The sequence below is a fragment of the Pyrgilauda ruficollis genome, unplaced genomic scaffold (assembly GCF_017590135.1).
Source record: "Pyrgilauda ruficollis isolate IOZ18807 unplaced genomic scaffold, ASM1759013v1 scaffold5, whole genome shotgun sequence".
Classification (NCBI taxonomy): domain Eukaryota; kingdom Metazoa; phylum Chordata; class Aves; order Passeriformes; family Passeridae; genus Pyrgilauda; species Pyrgilauda ruficollis.
The window spans coordinates 2,503,633-2,526,116 of NW_024526599.1; the positions used below are offsets into that span (position 1 = coordinate 2,503,633).

General features: G+C 39.6%; 1 protein-coding gene across 4 annotated transcripts; it reads right to left on the reverse strand.

The window, feature by feature from the left end:
- Window positions 1-587: 587 nt before the first annotated feature.
- Window positions 588-21,756, reverse strand: YTHDC1 (YTH domain containing 1). 4 transcript variants are annotated; one of them, XM_041479836.1, is made up of 18 exons: window positions 21,636-21,756; window positions 17,769-17,870; window positions 16,835-17,163; window positions 16,348-16,702; window positions 14,995-15,084; window positions 14,435-14,488; window positions 13,732-13,826; window positions 11,784-11,892; window positions 11,566-11,683; window positions 10,610-10,694; window positions 8,557-8,723; window positions 5,997-6,079; window positions 4,532-4,568; window positions 4,400-4,439; window positions 4,234-4,296; window positions 2,652-2,786; window positions 1,825-2,032; window positions 588-713 (listed from the first exon to the last, which is right to left on the reverse strand). In XM_041479836.1, exons 1-18 carry the CDS (start codon window positions 21,661-21,663, stop codon window positions 664-666), a joined length of 2,148 nt encoding a protein of 715 aa, XP_041335770.1. In that variant the 5' UTR covers window positions 21,664-21,756; the 3' UTR covers window positions 588-663. The 4 variants fall into 4 exon arrangements, with proteins under 4 accessions (XP_041335770.1, XP_041335772.1, XP_041335771.1 ...); XM_041479838.1 differs by lacking the exon at window positions 14,435-14,488; XM_041479837.1 differs by lacking the exon at window positions 588-713 and having other exon boundaries at window positions 1,166-2,032.
- Window positions 21,757-22,484: the final 728 nt, after the last annotated feature.

Consider the following 22,484-nt stretch of genomic DNA (forward strand, 5'->3'; position numbering starts at 1 on the left):
AGATATCAAAGTATGAGGGTGGTCTATGATGCATTTCTCCAATTAGACATAGAATGTATTCTAAATCTGACAGACTGATCTAATCCTCCAGCTAGCAGGCATTACCTCTCTGTGCACAATAAACTGTGCTGAGAAACTCAAACACATATTCAGTCTCCAGTATTGCTTAAAGAATCCAAACATACTTGTACATTGGAGGTCTAACTTACTGTTTAACACAGCTAAAGGTTTACTGTGACTGTAGAGATAAATAAACAGAGCACAAATTATTGCCAGATCAAAACCCCACATTTCCACAAATGCCACACAGTGGCCGGTCCTATACTGCCTTTTATAAAAATAGCTGTAGCACCCAGCAGGGTGGAGCTGGAGGTGTTTAAAGCAGTCTGGACTTGTAACACAAGAAGACACTGAAGGAAGTTTATGAAGAAGTCCACCAAGGTAGTGCTACTCTTAGAAGTTTTGGAAAGTTGGAAATTGCTGAAGAACTGAAGAACTTTCACTACAAGTTTCAATTTTTTTTTTCCCCCTCACAATTTTACCATTGGCATTTAGGTAAAATATTTCTTATTTGAGAGAAGTAACAAGGGGGAAGAGGAGGGGGGAAAAAAAGGCTGCTACAACACTGCCATACCGTCAAAAAAAAGAAAAAGAGATCATACTTCAGTATTTGCATACTTGATAGCAGCATTCTCCCATCGAACCATATGAAACTACAGGAAGAAAACATCAAAGCAAAAAAAAAATTTTTTTTTCCCCCTCACAATTTTACCATTGGCATTTAGGTAAAATATTTCTTATTTGAGAGAAGTAACAAGTGACCACTACAAAGAACATATGTGCAGACTTTGGATCTTGCAGGACTAACATTCCTGAGACAGGTCTGCTGTGCCTGAGGACAACAGCCTGAAGATCATATGATTAAGTTGAGCACACAGGGCCTTAATCACTCTGATGAACTGCAGGCTACTTCACTATGGAAACAGAAATGCAATTACCTTTTATATCAGCAGTCCTTTTCCTAAATTCAGGCTTCAGATCAATTTTGCTTACCACAAAGAATATTTGAACTATTTATGAACACAGATATTTTCCTAGAACTGCTGGAATCTAGCAAAGCTGTCAAGCTTAGAAAACCAAGAAACCCGACATGGAGTTTTAAACATTTCAATAGTTACCAATTTATTTTTATAAAAAAAAATGGTAGCAATGTAGAATACAGCAATATTTTCTGGTTCCACGCACGCAGGTTGTGAACATTCCAAGCAATGTGTACATTTTGGAAAGAGACCAGACAAGAGGATTGACCAAAATGTTACTGAACACAGGAAGATTTTTAAAAAAGGCTAAAAATTAGGTATCAATAGTGTCTTCTTAATATTGCTTTCCTTACTGAAGACTGAAAAAAACCCACTTGACTTCACAGAAAAATTAAAAAAAAAAAAAATAAAAAAAAAAAAAAAAAAAAAAAAAAAAAAAAAAAGGCAGTTATCCATCAGTATTCAAAAACCTAGAATGAAGTCACTAAGTAGAACACTTATTGAGAATTAATATCTACATTCTTAGCTGCTTCCAACTTTGTTCCAATAGAAACATGAAGTTGAGTGTCAGCTTTGTGTATTTTATTTTTGGCCTATTTGAGTTTTTCCAGTTCATAGTTCACTGCATGCTTGGAATAGAGAGGGTCATTATAAATCCTTCTACACAACGAACTTTAAGTAGACAGCAGAAAATAAAATGTACTACTTGTAAACACACAAAAAAATACAAGCTTTTTTTGTTTCAAGTGAGCACTGTTCCAGATACATTATCTTCGGTATCTACCTCTTTCACCTCTGTCTCTGTCCCGGTCACAAATCCTCTCTCTCTCCCTTTCCCGATCACGGCCTCTGTCACGTTCTCTGTCTCTCCGATTATCTCGAGGCCGGTCGCGCTCCCGCTCTCGGTCCCTCTCCCGGGGCCGGCTTCTCCGACCGCTGACAACAGCTTGTGTGCGGCGAAGGAAGTCGTCTACTCTCATGTCATAGTCGTGCTGTGATGAAAGGACAGCTCTGCTATTTTCTTTCCCAGATCAGAATTCCCTTCCTTATCTATAAAGCTGGCTGTAACTCTTCAGAAAGCTCAGTATTTCAAAAAAGGCAAACCCAATCAAACAAACTGTCCAGCATCCATGTGCAGAATCTGGGGTTCAAATGCCAGACCTGACAGCTAAGGAGCCTTTCAAGCCAGCTAACAGAAATTTAATAATCCACCCTGTTTTCTGATGTGCCTGTAAGAAGTTTTAAAACACAAATTTCTGCTGATAAAGTAATTTGTTGTCAATAAGCACAGTTACAGGCCTGTCCTTATTCCAACTGAGCTTCAGCATGGAAATGTTCAGAGGTGGACAGGCCGGAAGCCAATTTAAGCATAAACCTCAGTTTAAGAGTAAGAATTTTTCACCTCTACCTCACCAGGGAGAGAAAGGCTTTTCAAATTTGCAGCAAGTGTGCAGTCAATCTAAACAACTGATCTTTCCAAGGAACTCTAACACAGGTCATAAATATCCTGTTTATCAGGCCAACAAAGCTCAGGCTAGGCTACACCCCTGGACCCCAGATTCCTACCCTGGCCTGCAGACTTGCATCCCCTCTGCCTGTCTGGACACTTACTACTCGTTTGTCTCTGTATCTCGCTTCATGGGGTACAGGATGATGTCCTGAGTATGGAGGGTGAGCTTGAGGTGGAGGTGCATGGTGCTGATAGTAAGGGTGGTGTGGTGGTTGCTCCATACCTGGATACGGTGGCTACAAAAAAGTTACAGGAAGTTTGTTGAAGCAAAGGAATGCACACAAGGAGTGTGGAAAACACAGCATCTAAATAAATCTGATCACAGCCTCCTAACTGAACAGCAGACTATTCTCCATTAGGCTGGCATGCTTTACCCCCTCTCTACCATTGCTTGGAGAAGTCTGGTAAACACCCTCCCCACAGCCCAATATCCCTCCTTCTGCATCTGCCTCAATATGACACCGTACATAAAACTTCTGCTACATAAGTGTGGCAGTTTTGGTTTTGGGTTTTTTAAACCTTTGCATGTAGAATGTGAATTCTGTCCAAACCAGTGAGCTCTTAGAGAAACAAGTGATACTCATTCCTTATGAATATGTTTCTATTCTAAATTAAAAACAAAATAATTTGCAAGACAAATTATTTGACAAAATGCTAGCCCTTTTTTTTTTTTTTTTTTTAAACAAGACCTATTTTGGCTTATTTCTTTCATTTCTTCAATCAGCACAGTCCTCCACTCACACAGTACCAAAGCATTTTGGCTTGCATCTTTGTTACAAAGAAAGTAAATGGAAGCACCGGATTCTAGGACAACTACATGGATTGCATGCAGAAGAGGGGAGGAGAAAAAAAAAAAGTGAGTTTCTGGAAGCTTAACTGTTTAAAAAACTGTTTTTCCTCCCATCTGACAAGGTTGTTTACTTCCTTCAGTTGTAAGGAGTTGTGTTTCAGCTGACAAAAATGAGAGGCTATACGAGCATCTCTACATCTGGCACTGCTTTTTGCTCATTGCCAGTAAAAACAAGAGCCAAAAGACTCACAGTTATACAAAATCCAGCCACTTACTAAATATAACCAAAATAACCTTACTATGACTACTTCTCCTGACATGAAGGCCACAACTTGTTCAAGTGAACTATCTACATAGTTGTAGATATGTACACTCATGTATCTGCTCGTCTTACTGGGGGAAAAAGTGCATTTCAGTGGAGGCTGTAATACAGGAAGACTTATTTTAACTAGGTTGTGCAGCATATTTTGCCAGTTTCCTGCATGCTTCATTGCCATAGCCAAAAGCAAGCCACTGCACAACACTAGAGCCCAGCAGCCCATTCCATGAGCCTCTTCAACAAGTCCACCTGTTTGATGCATTTGCTGTTCAAGAGCCAATTACCATGAACATTTAGCATGATACAGAATGTGATCACACCCTCCCCTCTATGCTAAAGGAGGGTTCTGCTAACTCTTCAGAGCTTACCAAGAATGCCAGACTACTGTCGGAAGTAAATTTCAAAATACTTATTATCAATATTTTCCCCCTAAAATTTTTACACGGCTACAGCAAAGATACATTTTAGGAAAAGTGAAGAGTTGAAAGCACATTGAATATGCCAGACTCCTTTTGGGGGAAACAAAAAGAAGCTGTATGCTAAGGAGAAAAATCAAATTCAACAAGACACAAACCATTCCTTGCCATGGTGGTGGTGGTCCCATGTTGTGGAACTCCCTCACGTAATCATTGTAGGACTAAAATGAAAGACAGTAATATTAAAATTTGTGTTGAGTGTTCTTTGGAAGTGCAGAAAGCTGAATATAAAGTTGCCCAAAAAATTTGCATGCAGCAACTTACCCCATTTAAAAATACATCTCGTCGAACTCCTGAAAATCGTCTGTTGGGAATAAAAATTTATAGAACTAAATCCAACTTATCCGTGCAGACAAGTTACCAGGACATAAAATGAATAACATGAACACACCTTACCTGTCTACTTCGGGATATCTGGGATCCTTTATATACCCTGTTCGAACATCAAGCAGTATTAATTCAATTTACCATCTCAAGTTAACAACCTTAAAAATTATATTCATTAGAAAGAGTCCTTTCATTTTGTGCCTGCTACAAAATTATGTCTACCTGCCATTACCCTCATTTTTAAAATAACTCTTGAAAACTTACAGCTTCTAATAGACAATGCAGACAAGTAGTATAACGTAGTAACAAAAAAGTGACATCAATAAACCCGTAAGAACTTGCACCCAGTACAAACAAATATGCAAGAGGGAAACTGTGCAAATAAAGACTTGAAATTCAGTCAAATGAATTAGGAATGCACATGAATTTGAAAAGTGCTGTCTCCAGGCATTTAGCATGTGACTGTTACTACTTCCTAACTGTGTATTCAGTAGAATGTGTTCATGGAGCAACCCTTAAAGCTCATTTCCTAATATGTTTTGGACACAACACTACACAGGAAATTAAAAACAATCTAAAAAGTATCTGGAAAAGCCCCACAGGGCAAAGAATTAATACAGTTTCAGTAAATCCCTTTAAAGAGCTCAGTAGAATGGTGCAAAACATCAGGCATGCTTGCACTAAAATAAAATAGGGACCTTCATTATTTTTTAAAACATCTTGTTCTGGTTTTTAAACAATGGTGTTAGAAAGATGCAGAGCAGCAACAACACTTTTTGCATGAAAGAATGCAGTCTTTGTAGACAAGCTGGACAGATACAGGCACGTTCTGAAGAGGTTTACAAATCTACGACTGAAATAGCAGAATGCGCTTTTCTGAGAGATGTGAAGCACAATTTGGTAGACTAAAAGCGACAATTTCTTAATAGCTGCTTTCTAAAGAAAAATAAAAAAAAAAAGCTGCACTACAAGCAGTGCTGCTGCTGCAGTACCACTGCAAGCATTTCTTTCTAGGGAACAACAAATTTCCCTTCAACATTAGATCCTCTTGTAAAATGCAGTGCAACATCCTCCTCCCTAACTCATGTCAAGCTTGTAAAAAAACCTCTCTGAAAACATAACTGAATGTCTGCCATCATCTTCACACAAAGGCTACTAGTCATGCAGTCTCAGCTGACATTCCCAGGTGGAAGTTTCTCAAACATTTTCCTTTGATGACTAGCATCTTGACAAGTAGGTCAGATCTATTTTTGTGCCCACACTAATACAGCACTTGAGAAGATAATTTACAACAATGTACACAGTTCAAGGTTCCTAGAAAGGGCTCAGCCTATGTTAACTCAGCTCTCAAACTAGTGAAACAGTGTCACTGACTTCTTTGAGAGGTGGGTTAAAGCAGCAGGCAGCACTTGGAACAAGTCACATTTTTATATCCCAGTTATATCAGTATTTTACTCTTGAATTAACAAGGATATGCTAAAAGAAAAAACACTTGTGAATTGGTGCACACAAATCTTCATAGTAAGATATTAACCTGGTCTTTGGTGAAACTCAGGGGGATAGTCAATCCTTGGTTTCTTTCTGCTGTTATGAATATCATAATCTTCTGGTCGACGCCTACACAAATTAGATATCAAAGATTAAACAAGGTTGCTTGGAGCATTCGTCACAGCAGAATACCTCACAGGAATAGTCTGAGCTGCCCAGGATAGCAATGTAATCATTCTCAACTCTATTTGCTTCAAAATATTCTACAGTTTTAAATCTGACCTGAAAGAATCAGAAATAGCTCAATTACATACACTCCACTGTTACTTCCTGTCTACAAGAATTTTGGTAGTTAAGGAAGGAACTCTACCCAACTGTATCTTCATCCCAAACAAAAGGTAACAAATTTGTCTAAAGCAAACTCAAATTTAGGCATTAACATTACACTTTCCACATTACATTTTGAAAAACCTATTGGACAACAAAGAATTTCACAGAACGCTGCAGTCAGAGGGTATGAAGACTACTGCATTTGATAGCTATAGGGTAAAGAATTCAATATAAGGTCTACTTCCATAACATTTATAAATAAAACTCTGCAAGCTTTGTGAAATTGCAACTTTAACTGTGACTTTTCTAATTGAATAGGCCAATTATATTATTTCTAATAATTTCTAAGCAACTTACTAGCAATGCACTGGTGCATTTTACAATTTAATAACGCTCAAGCTTCCTAATAATTAAAATAATTAGGGCTCTTTTCTATCAAAACAGCTCTTTGACAGAAGCTACATTAAGAACTCTACTCTTCCTTATTCCAGTTGCTGTTAGGCTCAAAAAAGAGCTGACAACTGGCTGCTTATTTTGCTCCAAGGTACATAAACATTACTGTACTGGGAGACTCTGGTGCTAATTTAACAGTGTTTCTAAACACAAAGCAGCTACAAAACCATTCCCTCCTCACCCCCCTCCCCCTCCCCAACAGTATTATTCCTTATGACAAGACATTAACACTTTCTTATATTGCTTAATTACTGTGCAACTTGCTGGCTGAGACACAAGCTTATATAGCTTTTAGTTTTATAAACAGTGACTTCTCCCTCCCTTCCCCAACTTCAGTCATTAAAGCCCACCATACCCAATTACTAAGCTTTTAAAAATGGAAGCCGATTCTTTAGTATGAGCAAAAAGCCCAAAAACCAAAGCAGTTGCATGTATAGCAAATTCAGATCAAAGAAAATAAAAGCTGGTGTAAAGAATAAACATACCGCTTTCTTGTAGTTTTGAGAGTGCATTTACGACCGGTATAAAATATGATAGAAACAGTTCATATAGTAGTCCAACTACTGACTTTAAGCTGTAAGCCACATACATAAATGGAGGCCCTGGCAGGCTTGAGAAGGTGTGGTGGTGTTATATGTATAGTTTGCAGTCCATTGCAAAACCTTCACTTGTATATACTTTATTGCACTGGAAACCTCTTAGCTTAACTCCAAAAGCCATCTTGGTGTTCAGTCCTTTAAAGCCAAAAATAGGGGGGTGCTGCCAGGTTTCCTCCTACCTACTCGTTACAGTGTCCTTTTTTTTTTTAAGCTCAAGGAAATGGGGACTCTTGTTGGGGCTCTGTACCTACCACAGGACGTTTCCACAAAAAGGAAACTTAACCAAAGGTTTCAGCCCAAACCATACATCAGTCTGTATGCAAAGTGGCTACCACGGGGAAAAGGTGTTTGGCAGAAGGGCTAGTATCAGTTCTTTGCAAAGACTTCTCCAATTCTGTAACAAGTTATACCCCCTTTTTTCTGGAAAATGATGTTAAGTTCATAAAGCAGTGATCAATAACCATGTCGATCCTCTAAAAATACTTTAAGTCCACAGGTACTGCCAGCATCTGGAAAGGTTGTATATACAGACACAGCAACAGCCATTCTTTTTGGTTTGTTGCCGGGTCTCCAAGGGCCACTTGATCCCTTTTGGAAAGAACCTACTGTTTTCAGAAGCTCAGCAAGATGTGTGAATTCAGTGGTTACATGTTAGAGAATATTTGGCAATAGGGTTAACACATCACGGTGACACAATTTGAAACAGTCCCAATAATGCTCCTCTTGAATATCAAAATAACTTAAATATTTTATCCTCAAAATGAGGCGGCATCTTCTGCAAAATTCTAAGTGATCCTTATAAAAGTCCCATATTTGATAAGGCTTATCCAGAGACACACCTGAAAGAAAAGGCTTTTACAAGATATTAACACATTTTTGGCATATAAATATTTCCTCCTCTCCATCTAGCCTGCTCATAATCAAGCCAAGCTTACCTACAGCTAGCATTACAAGTTGCATTAGCTCAATAAATGATCTAGTCTAAACTAGAGACAGAACTTTAAGAGCTTTTTTCTACAAAAGCAAAGATCCCCATTTTCCTCTTGAAAAATGACAGACCGGGGAACCATGTGAAATCCTCAATGAAGCCACAAACTTGTCCATGCAGCTTGATTTGAGGATTTTCTCTCTTCTTTATCGCAGGGAAAGCTTTGACGAATCACATTCCTCCATCACGTTATTCTGACACATGTGCCTATTATCAGTCCAAAGAACGTTTCTAACCTTCCCACGTCCCGAACGGGGTCTCGACGGGATGGGCGTCCTCTTGATCGGGGTTGTGAGTGCATTCTTCTCTTGTGCCTCATTTTATGAATGACTTGATACAAGTCAATACTTTCATCAGGAGGGAAGAGAAGACAAAGTTGGGTTCCACATTCCGGCTCAATTTCCTAGAATTAGTTAGAAGTTCAGTAGTGGTTTATAAATGGAAGAAATTAAACTCTCCGCAAATACACTGACAACAGACATTTAAGAAAAAAAAAAAAAAAAAAAAAAAAGGACACTTCAAAGAGATTTCAGTATCACTAGATACAGCAAAATTCACTTACATTACCTTTAACTCTTTGGGTACTACTTAGAATTTTCATAAAATAGTCCAACACTTTGGGTAACCATATCTTCCCATGAGACATACAGGCCACATCACTGTTTTGCTATAAAATCAGAGGACTGTTTTTCATCACAAAGAAAATGATTACCTATTACAGAAAGAAAAGTGACACACGTAGGAAAAAAATCCATCCCAGCTTCACATATAAAGCCATGGCCTGATGAAGTTGACTACTACCACTCAGCACGAGTGTATGGTAGACAGGTCCATGAAAATACCAACTCAAGGTCTGACCACAGTCAAAACAAGCAGTCTGTGTGCTCAGGGTTATTAGGAAAGGAACATGGAATAAGAAAGCCATTGTATCGCACTGAATTTCATATTCAACCCACACCTTAAATATTGGGTGCAGTTGTGCCCCTGCATCCCAAAAAATAGGGGCACAATAGAAATGGAAAACTTCAAAGCAGGGCACCAAGAACAACTGAATGAGTGCAACAATTCCTACATGCAATGACTGAGAAAGTCAGGTCTCTCCAGCCTAGATTAAAAGTGAAATATGTGGGATATGGGGAACAAGATGGAGATAATGGGACCGTTGGACACCACAAGCTGTCTGGAGGAGAAAGGGACAGACATGAACTTGCTGACTCTCTTTTCCAGTACAAGAACTTGGGCCATCAAATCAATCTAGCAGGAGCCAGGTGCAAAACAATCCCAAAAAGTGCTTCTTCAAACTGGCGACTGCAGGCCTGCAGAACACCTTCCCAAATGATGTCGTAAATGCAGATTTTCAGTGTGCATGTCCTCAGAAGAGAGATCCATTCACAGTTGTGCAAATATAAATGGATAAATGACAACCACTTCAGGAAATAAGCAGACTTGAAAAGCAGGGAGAGCAAGCATCAGGCAATGCTTGTCCAGACCATAACAGTACAGTAATTTGATGAAAAATGCTGAAACCCACGTCCAGATTGCAAGTCTATTGTAGACAAAACATTAGGGAAAAAAAAAAGTTCTTTGGCCATTTAACAGTAGCTAAGTTAACTGAATTTTTTTTTTTTTTCTGAAGCTCACACTAAACTAAAAACAAGACCAAAACTATTGTTTTTCTCCTGCTACATAACAAAGCAAACATATCTGTGGGCAAAACAACACAACATGGAGTTGACATTTTCCATACAGTATGGAGATTACCTCCTACCTTGTCTTAAGAAAGCAGAACCTGTTATTTTACCCACAGCCTGGGTACATCATGACAGCAGCAACATACCTGCACTCTGGTATGTCTGACAAGACAAAGAGCCAGGCCCACTTGAAATTTGCTTAGCATATATTCTATAATGGGAGTCTATGCCTTAAGCAATACAGTACATATAAAAAAATGTAATGCAGAGCACAACTGGAAACACCAGACCTTTTTCTTAAAGCCTGATGCTATACTGTTTGCAGACTACACAATTCAAAGCACATCACATTTCAAATTCAGAATACCACACAGTTTTGAAGCAAACACTGTTTATCATAAAGATGACAACAGAATTGGCACTGTATTGTTTCCTTTTCCTTCTTCCACAACAGCATTAGAAAGAAGCAAATTGCCTTTGCCACAGCACTCTATTCCAAGTAACTGCTAGAAAAACATTCCTAATCTCCTGCACATTCAAAGCTGGAAGCAGGCACTAGAGGATGTCAGTTATAGAAAAAAAGTAAGAATTAACAAACCTGTCCATCGCGTCCAATCTTTACTGGCTTATGTTCGTTCCAAGGATTGGTCAGGTGAGCAGATTTAGTGAACGGCAATTCCCGCCTAAATATGCAAGCGGCACCATTTATAGTTTTGTCTGTTTTTTTATTAAGGAAAGATTTAAAAATGTATACAGCAGGAGATTACATATAAAATAATCCTGTTATTCTTTGTATTGCCAGGCCTCTCTAAGTTAACTGAATTTCTACATATTCTCATGTTCTACATATTAGTAGATAGATAGATAGAAACTGAAGATTTCACTTTTACTTATTGCAGTAGTAACTAATATAGTCTGTACTATGACAGGCCCTGCTTTAAAAGAGAGTATTTTGGTCTTTGTGCAATATTGAGATTGTGCTTGTTTATTATTTCACCATCTGAATACACTGACCAGTCTCTACATGCGGTAGCTCCTGGCACATACTGAAATAAATCCCTGAGCATTGACCTAACTATGAAGCTAGAAGTGCTTTGAGCTGGAGGTGGGAGTCAGCAGCTTCTAGAGGACCTTTCCAACACAGATTTTTCTCTAATTCGAAGTCTCACTTTTTCACTTTTCAGTCTTTCTGGCAGTCCAAAGTACTTGTACAACCATGCAATGTGTTTCACAGGATTACTGTAACTTTTTTCCTTAATAAAGATTTAAAATCTTTTCTGTAAGAACATACTGCTCACAACCTACACACAGTGCAAGTATTGCACTATCTCATATGTTGATTCAGTACCATTTCCTTTGCTCAGTCAGATCAAAACAGATTTGTCCTTACATGGTTTTTTTTTTTCATCCATAGCTGTCTACTCAAGTGAGCAGTGATGATAGATCTCTGGTTGAATCAAGTTTCAGAAGGATGCTGTTGGCACTTGAGTAACACACAAAAATGGTATTATAATGCCTTGTTACTAACAGCAACATAAATGCACAATTGTTTACCTGCAAATCCAGTCAATTTTAAAGACACCTCCCAACATTTTTGCATTCATTCCTGCAGGCAGCACCCAATGTATAGGTGATCCTCCATGATGGGACTCTGAAGATAATCTTGCAAACCCTAAAGGATTTTGTATGAATTGTAACAAAGATACAACAGAAAGGCTATTGCATATAAAACCCACTTTCACTCACCTTGATAATAGCTCACTTTTCCTTACCTTGGAACTTGCCACTCTCTCTTACAGAAAATATCAAAATAACACTCCTTGCTGATCTAAATGCAGCATTAAGCTTCTTTTCATTCACTGGAAGTGTTGACCATACTCCCTAGAACAGAAAAACACCCACCCCATCACCAAAACATGAGAGTTCATCTTAAAAAATTTAGCTAACATAAATATTTAATGTAGATGAAGAAAACAAGAGCAAAATATTGTACTAGAATAGAATAGAAAGAAAAAGGTATTGTTAAATTTATTTCCTTCAAGAAATATTTCAGCCTGCCTTGTACTAAAACTTTTAAAACACTGGCTTTTCAATCTTTTTTTGAACACTGAAGATGCATTTAGACCATCTATAAGACTTCCATTGTAATTACAATGACAGTCAGCTAACTTAAAAACAGTAAAGGTTAAAGTTCTCACGTTTCAAGTGACTTAAGGAATTTATGTATTACGTAACACACAGGAATTATGAAAAACCAACAGAATATGTAATAAATGGTGGGCAGGTAGACTTGAGCATAGTACTGCAGATCAGCTGAGGACAGTTTGCACACTTTAAAACTTTCAGTGAAATGCCAGCAACACGAAAGACACCAAAGTAACACTTCAAATTGGCTAGGCAAGTCAAATCACTTTGTTTATTAGCCTTACACATCTCCTACTACTAAGTAGTATCTTTTTCCTTTCACCAGCCATTATGCAGCCACGCACAATAAAACTCAACCTTTTTAAGGTACCAGCTGAGCTGAGATATAGAATAACAATTTATTAAATTACTCCTCCATCCATTTTCTGGGTAAACAAGCTTCAGCCTCAGGACAGGATATACACACCAAAGTCAACGTTCCTTCCCTTGCGTTTTTTTAGTGAAGGTAAGTATTTATGCCCTACTCTGAACTCAGATCAGTGTTTGTCTGATTCTGGTAATTCATTATAGCCACCAGAGAACTATTTGGGGTTTTTGCTAGCTTTCAGTCAGATTACATGGCTTTTGGCTGCTTGTAAAGCCCTGCTGTGAACTGAACAATCTACTACACTGGAACCACAAAAGTGAGTTTCATGAAAGTCCAACATCAAAGCACTGTTGCCTCTACACTGAGAGACAAAGCATCCACTTCAGGAACAAGGATGCTACTGCAGCTCCATATATGGATGGAGCACAAAAAGGATAGACTACTTCACAGAGCTAAAGCAAACAGCAGTCAGAATGGTGTTCACTGCACTTTCAAACCTGGAAAGAGGGGTGAGAACCAAACATGCTCATGACTTTGAAATTTGTTTAATCATTTTGATGCTATTTTCATCATAATTTAGAAAATCTTCATTAACAGAATCACTTACTCTATGTATATTGTGTAACAGCAAATCAAGTATTTTCTCTATGACCTGCTCCAAAGAACACATGCCAATACAAAACCACCAGAGTGGTGCAATGGACACCTAGTGCAATTCCTCAACAGCTGAAATCAGGTGCTCTGGAATCCCTCCCAAAGAACTCACTCACACTAGCACTGCCAGGCATACATTTCCACAGTAAGGCTTCAGATTCTGAATCACCTGAACTAAATTACTCATGTAGCATTAGAAAATAGCCAAACAACCTTCTGAACCTTCTCAGAGTACAGCAATAGGAACAGAGGCGCTGATTGATGGGAGAAAACACCACCCCAGCATTCCCAACAGAGCCTGGCTTAGGATGTTATCAAACAGACCCTAAAGCCCCTTTTAACCCAATTCATGGCAAGATAAATGGCCAGTGGTCTAGGACCTTTGCTAGGTTATGGTGGAAGCCGAAGAACCAAGGTGCAGTGGCTTTTGTTGCTGCATCCACTAAGATCCAAATGATAAAGAAAATAATGCATCCAACTACACACTCTCCCAAACAAAGGTGGGTGTGCCTGAAAACAGACAAAGGGATCAGTTTGAAGAAAATACAACATACCTTTGCCTTAGCAAGTGATACATTTTCATGGTTATTACTCTTGATGAGAAAGAATCTTGCATCTTGGAGAATGTATTTAAGTTTGCTTGTTTGGTCTGAAAGAAAACAAAGTATCAAATAAGCTGAACTGTAAATACTCACCAAACATGTTGCTGTCAGTATAGATTGTTGCTTGCTTCCTTCAAAATACACAGTATCCCACCGATTTCTTATCTACGTATTGTCACGGTCAACCCCCCAACTTAAAAGTCAAAGCTGCAGAGCACAAAATGCCAGGGGAAACCAAACTAAAACTAAAATTCAGATATCCAAGTAAAGAAAAAAGTAAAATAAAATCAGCATGATTCAGTGATGTTCCGATATGTAGGACTTATTTCCTTGCTTTAAGATCTTTGCATAAATGGTGGGTAACACTCGTAACAAGCACAAACTGTTCAACAGAGGATGGTGAATGCTGTTCCACTTTGCAGCTTTAAGCACTTCCTTTTTGAATTTGCTGCCTCTGCAAAGAGCACAGTGACTGAACTTTTTGCATATCATTCTCAAAACATGCAAAAGTAGCTCAAGATTCAATTATCATGCTCAGAATAATGACGTGCTCAAATTGATTTATATCAGAACATCACTACTTACAGGTAATTTAATCAACAGAGACAATGGCTTGCTATGGGGCATGCATTAAAAATTCAAATTTAAATGATACCTTTTTGGACAGCACGAACGGAAGATGATAATTTCTCATGCTTCTTTTCTGAACCTGTGTTTAGCCAAAGTACATTTGTTCAGATTGAGCTTTAATAGAGATAATATACAATTTCTACAGCCTTGTCCCATACAATTTTCATTCATGACAAATTATGCTTTCTGGCGCACACCCACACACACAAAAAATACTATTCAATGTGCACGAGTGTTTTGTTTTGCTTTTTTTTTGTTTCAGTTTTGGGTTGTTTGATTTGGGTTTGTTTTTTTTAAATAATATTTTAACAATTTCCTACTCAGAAAACTAGTCACTGAATCATCATCTTCCAAGTTTAAAAAAAAAAAAAAAGTGAAATTTCCACTTAAGCAACAGAATAGCATTAAATTAACAAGAAAGCCTACTTCCCCCCAAAGGTATCCACACACAACATGCCAGAAGTCAATACCAAATTATACAAAGCTACAGACCCTATAAATCTCTACAGCCAGTTACATTTATTTTAGATTACACATTAAGATTTGATGCAAGTCACAGTGACAAGCAACAAAAGGGAAGAATACCTGCATATGATTCTGATGCAGAACTCCCACTTCTGTCAAAAACAATTGGAGAGATACCTCTAGCTCTCTTCCTCTCCTTCTTTTTCTCGTCTAAAAGAAACCATAAAAAATGAAAGCCATACTTTAAACACAGGCAAAGTTGAGATTAAAAAGTAATGAGACAGGAAAATAGCATCAGTAAAAGTGAAGTTACCATTTGGCTTGCGCATTAAAATTGTGATTGTTGCCACAAAACTATCATGCACAGAAGAAGCAAATGCTAGTTACTCAAGCTTTTCATTCACAAAAGGAAGATGAATGGCACAAATCTAGTACATCTGTGCAGTGTTTAGAGACAGAATTTATTATTATTATTATATTTTTAGTAAGGGTGGGTTAGCGTTGCTTTCTAGCCTTCACCCAAATGTGCAACATCTAGCACAAACTGTGTAGCAATAGTGATATGAGCTCATTTGCTCAGAGCTCAAAAATGGTAAAGAGACAGAAAAACAAAACACTGTGGCACACAGGCAATTATTTCCACTCTTAAGAAAGTGTTACGTTATACCACAGTTTTTTAGAACAGTTATTACAGCTTCACTTGTCTTTAGGTTACACCTTGCTGTCTCTAATTCCATACAGCAGAGCTGAGCTAAAAAAGGCAGCATATTAAGCAGGATGACCACCTATGGAGACTTCAGACAAGGAAGATACACAATAGGAATCTTAACAGGATTGCAAGCTGCTTTCCTAGAAAAAACAAACAACGAACAGCCAAACCCAAAAGTATTTACGTCATTAGCACTTCACATCTGCAAGTTAGGACCAGTTACAATATACAGATACAAACCAATTGTTTCTAGTTTCTGCTTAAAACATTTATTTCATTCTAAATTTGCCCTGATAATTTCAACTTAGGTTTAGATTTCCTATGCTGAGCACAGCCATTATTTAAGATTCAGCTATCCTTCCCCAGGGACATAATGTTTTACTACACCAGTCTACCTGGTCACTCATCTAGATGGATACCAAACAGCTCAACACTGAATTAAAATTAATCGTGTGGAAAACTAAGCCATTAGATACCCAAGAAAATACTAATTTTAGTGTTTCAAAGCATTGAACAGCAAAGCCAAAGCAGTCAAGAATACAATGAACCCTCAACACAGTAATCTGGATATTCACAATTTTGTTTTACCACTTTCTAGTACATTTTTTCCTTGCCTATGGTATTTCATAATGATCATAATGAACATCTTCCTGACTTCTGCTACCATGGCTTACTTTTGACATGGTCAGGAAGTAGTTATTTTTCAAAGAAGTCAAACTTCCAGTAGCAAGGTATTTCACATTAGCATGCAAGATGCTGCCTACCTGATGCATCTGAACCAGACCCAGATCTGACTGACCCATCTGTGAAAGAGGCAGATTCAGAATCAGAATCGCTGGCTTCACTCCGTGTGTCATAGTCATTTCCTTCCTTCTGATCCCTCTCATCCTGTTCATACTCTTCTTCATCTTCCTCCCCATCTTCTTCCACCTCTTCATCCTCCTCCCCTTCATCATCTTCCTCTTCTTCCATTCCTTCCTCCTCATTCTCTGTGTTGCCTTGTTCAGAGGAACCACTACTGCCAGTCTCGTGATCTGAACAATATTCCTCAGAGTTCACCTCTTCTTTAGACGAATGGCTAGATCTGCTTGGTCTTCTATCCACATCATGCCTGATTCTCTGATGTTTAAAGAAAAAGTGAATCAGCAGTCATATAACATTGTCAGGATGCACACACAGTCCTAAGAGAACTTGCCTTACAAAAGTCTCATAAAATTGCTTTATTTATAAGGCAGCAAGAATACTTAATACCTCTGAAGTGTCCGGTGTAGAAGACTTTGCCCTTCTGTCAATATCCCTCTTCCTCATGTAAGATTTTTCTGGTTGTCCTTTATAAGGTTCCCTGGAACTGCTTGACATTCGCATCTTCCGATCGCCATCTGGGCGCTTGTTTCTGTCAGATCTCTGGTACTCCTCAGTCTTGTACTCTGACACCAGCTTTCCCTTCATACTCACTATTCTCTTGTTATTGCTAACTGATGAACTGGGAGGCTTTGGCATCATCTGCCTCGAGGAATGCACAGAAGGTTTCTGCCTCTTGCTTTCAGCATTTTCCATCCTGTCAGTTTTTCTTTTTGATCCTTAAATAGAAAGAAATAGCAAGTTCAGTGTTATTTCTGGTATCAAAACAAAAACTGTACAGAGGCTTCTACTTCCTCTGTTTTAGGTAATTACCCTGCTGCAGTCATAGGGAACATCTTCCAGTTGTAGGCTTTGCAGCAACACTCAAAATTGCTTCTTAGGAACAGCTCATGCTCTAAAACATGCACTTTACTTCACAAGAGGTATGTGTTTCTCAGATTCTATACATGGAAATACTAAATTAAATGCTTATGGGATTGGTCTAAAGCCAAATCAAGAACTGAGCTGGAATCAGACTTTGCAACCCCTTTGCTCCACCTCCATCTCACTTCATTGAGCCAAAAAGGACAGTAATTTTCTAACAGCAAATGAATTCAGAACAAGCCAGACTCAGCAACTGCTCTTGAGACAAAAGGAAATGGATCTGACTGTTTGCTTGGAGGGTCAGGAGAAAAAGCACATGTCCATGGAATAAAGACTTCTGGAACTCATTCACTCTTTGAATCAAGTTATAAAATCCACTAGTTCAAAGACTAACTGAAATAAGACAGACAATTTTTACCACTTATGTTCCTGCAGAACATCCACTAGCAAAGTCACATACCCTTTTTCTCACTTTTGTCTTGCTCACTGTCGGGGTTATACAACTCATCATCCTGGTCAGGAGCATCAGTCAAAATGTCATCCAGAACATTCAGTTCACCATCTGAAAATACAAAAAAAAAAGTCAAAACCAGCTATAAAAAGTCTGGATATGTAAACTACAGAACTATTATTTACAAACCCAAACATTTCCTTCAGGGTTACAGATCTGCAACAAAGCAAAAATTGATATCTTCTTGATTTATTGCTACACTTTCATTTGGAAGGATCAGGCAGAGCAAATAAAAGAATTAAAATATGTCACAAGATGCATTTAGACCTCTAAACAAGGTCCAAGTTGGCTCCTCATGTCACAAAAGCTTTACAGGAAAGATGACCTACAAATGAAAGCTGAACATACAATTTTAGAAAAAGGGATACCAGGAGATAGCCTGGGTGCCATTAGTAAAGAGGAGGGACCCTTATCTCTGCAAAATTCTGAAACTTGCATGATGAATTAACTCTCTTCCACTATTTTTGTTGTCATTGCTGTGTTAGAATGGTGGGTTTTGTGGTTCGCTTACAAATAGAAAAAACACAATGGAGAAAGCAGTACTTATTTGCTGCATCATTAACTCTGAGCTGTTCTGAAAAAAAAACCCACAACTTGATCAAAAGGGCAAGTGTTAAAGAAAATTCATGCCAGAAACAGTAAATGACCACACCTGCCCAAAAAACTTTTTAAAATCTGTCACAATTTCTGGCTGTTTCACTTTTCCTGTAACCAAAAGGGATATATGGTGATCCTATTAGAAGGAGTCACAAGCTTTAGGGTAGCAGATCTATATTCCAAGCACTTTAAAAAGAATGAATTAAGCCTAAACATGTAAAGGGAAAAATAAAAAAGATATTGATTTTGGAATCTCTCCAAAATTCTTAGTTCTTTCCACTTTGTGATTGATTGCATTTTCTGTGCTCAAGAAACCAGAGCAACCTCCAAGGACTCAGCTGGTTTACAATATCTGTGGCAGATGTAGGTAAGGACTCCTGTACTGCATGAAACTGAAGTAATGCAGCAGTTAAGTCCTCCAGGCACCTTGTCTATCTCAAAATATTGAGCTGAAACACAAAATAAAATTTACAGCTTGATATTAAAAAAAACCCAAACATAATCCACATTATGCATATAAAAAAATTAGTATTATAATTGTCTCTCTACTGTATACTACCAAATCTGAAGTTAGCATGTGCACTAACTTTCCTGCTGGCACTTCTCCACATTTGGCGTGGTAGGGGAATGCAGAAGTGATCTCTGGACTGCTCAGTTGGTGTCTCTAATGCAAAGGAAATGGTGCAAGAGAAGTGGATCGAACCTTTCCCTAGCAGTTTACAGTTAGTAGGCACTTAAACGCAACACAAACTTGCATCACAATTCTCCTGGAAGCAGCCCTTTATGTTTGTAGATATACATCCACAGAAAATATTCTTGCTGTGACTGATAAATATATGAGAGATTCATGGCTGTGCAACTGCCAAACATGGGATGCAATTTCCTGGCTTGCATTCTGCTTGCCCACAGGAAGCTTGGCAAGTCCAGAGCACAAGGTTTTTTTTACTGGACACTAATGAAAAAGAGGTGCACTGAGATTATAAAATTAAACATATCATCCATCTCAAATCACACACATTGAACCTTAGATTTGTTTCCCTCTTGGTGAGACAACAACATACTCTTGAGTAAACTACATTTAACCTGCCTGCTGCAGCAGCATTGAAAGGTGCTAAAAGACTCCTGTATCAGCTCATTCAGAAGTAAATGAGAAGGAAAATTTAACAGAAAACGCAAGTCTGATCACACTCTCTCCTAAATCCCCTCCATGCTATATGGACCTCATTTGCAGCTGGAACCTGAAAAAGGGTGCAGGAGACAGGAGCAGGATCCCCCATCCCCTTCCACAGGCACATCGACCTGATTTGTTTAGAAACACTTCTCCAGATTTATTTAGCAGCCAGCTTCCTGTCTTGCACTGGATACGCTGCTTGACTGACTTGCACCAGGCAATTCCTCTCACTGAACCGCCACCGGCAGCGTTCAACCTGAAGAGCTAAATTATCTCCGAGAGGGACCAGGAAAGACACAAAAGCAGGAACAGAAAAATGGCAGAGGACAGGTGTTTTATAGTCCATCACCACTGAAGAGGGAGGGACCAAATGAGGTCTTTCTGTGACAGATACTCCCAACAGAGCTCTCCTGCCACTTGTCTTATGTGGGATCCTTCCATGAACAAATTTAACTCGCCCAAAATAGCAGGAAGGTAGCCTGGAGGCCATTTCATCTGCTGGCCAGGAGAATTAGAACTATTGGAAGGGTCCAAGCAAAAATCTGATTTGGCACACAAAAGAAATAAGACCCTGTGATTTCAAACTAAACAGGTCTGCAAGCCTTATTTCTGCTATTTTTTAAGTGGTAAAACAGCATTTCTCTTCCAAAGGGAGCACTTACAGCAGAAATCAGTCCAGCTGCAAATGTGCATCAATGCCTGTTATTCAGTCAAAATAACCCCTTTCACATGAGAAATAATTAAAAATAAAATAAAGTAAAAATATAACTTGATGACTGGCAGTGATTAACAAACACTAAGAAAAAATTCAAGCCCAACTGGATAAATATTTGTATGAATAGAAATTTTATAGATTACAACAGCAAACATTTCAAAATCACTGCTCATCCACAGTGAGCGATCAGATCGGTTTTGACACAACCTGATCACATCCTAATCTAGCAGTCCTACAATAATACCATTAAGGAGATCAAGCATCACCGATAATTTTATTTATCAGTTCTAACTAAATCTACTGGGAATTTTCCATGCCACATAGTTTCACAAGAAATATCAGAGAGCAAACCTTTACCACTCCGACAAAGCCATTTTGTGGACGCATATCCTGCAAAAGGCTTTACAGGAAGCATCGTTCTCCACAGAAATCCAAATGAACGCAATCCAAGCCACAATACCCTAGTGATACTTTGCCCTTTTTGTAACTCCACAACTCTCTGCACTAACCACCAAACGGCAACCTGCTACACCTAACTTTGGTATGGTCTCTTAAAGAGGCTATTTGGTGAGGACTGACCAATATAATCTCCCAGATAACATGCGGATCACTTCGGCTTCCGTGCATAGCGGTAGTCAGTTATAAGAGCTGTGATTCTATTATTCGACACTAATTGCCCTAGATTATTATTATTATTCCACAGTAATGACTCTGAAGTCGTCCTATTCCTCTAACTCAAATTTATTTACCCACAGTGCCCAGAATTCACAGCTGACTTCAAAAAGCCGAGCAACAATCGCCAAAGTAAGATTCCAACACCAGCTTCTGCTTACTAAAGTAACTACATCCCCCCACAGAAAACCGTGCAAAAAAACCCAAAACCAAAACGGCCTTGCGGTCCGAGCAGAAACAAAAAGCCGCGATTAAAATAGCAAAGACTTCCTGCGACAAGACAACCTGCAGTAACTCGCTGTCGATGATGTAAAACTTACGGCCCACGAACTTCTCCCTCTTCCCGCTGCTCGAGTCACCTTGCCCCGAGCCGCTGCTGCCGGGACACCAAAGTATGAGGGGCCCTATTACCTCCTGCACCCCAGCAAAACACAGCGAGGGCTTCCGCAAAAAAAGAAAAAAAAAAAATCATGCTCGAAGGGTCACTCCTGACCCCGCCGCCCCTCCGCTCCCCTGGAGGAGACGGACGTCTCCCGGCTGAAGGCCCAGCACCAGCTTCCAAGGTGGCCCCGGGGAAGGCTCAGGCGGCGGCCCGATCCCCGCCTGAGCCTTCCCCCTTCCCCGGGCCCTAACGCTTGCCCCGCTCTCTACCGCCACATACCCTTCTCCTCCCGGCCATCCGTCGCCATCCCGCCGCCGCGACGAGCGCCTAAGATGGAGGCTCCCTCTTCCTGCACGTAGCGCTTCCCTCTTCCCACAGGGCGCCGCTTTGTTTACGCTCCCCGCGTCAGAGCGCGCCGCGGGCGGGCGGTGGCGGCGCATGCGCGGTGCGGGGCCGTGAGGGCGCAGTCGCCATGTCAGTCCCTGGCAGTTTGGGGCTGGGTTTCGCTGGCTGGGCAGAGAGGTGTGGGGAAAGGAGGAGATTCTCTGCTCTGGGAAGTGCGGGGAGCTCGCATTTCTCCCGTGCTGTTGTGACAGCTGTGTGTGGTGTTGGAGCCCTTTCTGAGAGTCTTGAGTGGGGCAAAGTTTAACATACTTACTTAACCCCTGGTGTTGGGTGTTGCAGTTCCCTGGTTTTCTCTTGTTTTTCACCTTTTTGCCCCCTTCTCATTGTTTTTTCCTTTCTCCTTGCAATCAGGCCAGTTCAGAGGAGGGTTACCAAGCTGATGAGAGGGCTGGAGCACCTCTCCTGTGAGAAAAGGCTGAAAGAATTGGGATTGTTCAGCCTGGAGAAGACTTTGGGGTGACTTAATTGTAGTCTTGCAGTACTTGAAGAGAGTCTACAAGAAAGATGCTGAGAGACTTCTTACAAGGATGTGTAGGGTGAGGACAAGGGGGGGTGGCTTCAAAATGAAAGAGAGTAGGCTTAGATTATGTATCAGGAAGAATTTTTTTACGGTGAGAGTGGTGAGGCACTGGCACAGGCTGCCCGGAGGAGCTGTGTGTGCCCCATCCCTGGAAGCATTCTAGGGCGCGTTAGATGGAGCCCTGAGCAACCTGATCTAGTGGA

What these genes read in the sequence shown, in the direction of transcription:
- YTHDC1 (XM_041479836.1), bottom strand. Translation starts at nt 21,663, where the DNA reads ATGGCGACGGATGGCCGGGAGGAGAAGG. An exon ending in GGATGGCCGGGAGGAGAAGG is followed by an intron (nt 17,871 to 21,635) that starts GTATGTGGCGGT and finishes TTGTATTTTCAG; the next exon opens with ATGGTGAACTGAATGTTCTG. An exon ending in GTCTGGTTCAGATGCATCAG is followed by an intron (nt 15,085 to 16,347) that starts GTAGGCAGCATC and finishes GGTTTCTTTTAG; the next exon opens with ACGAGAAAAAGAAGGAGAGG.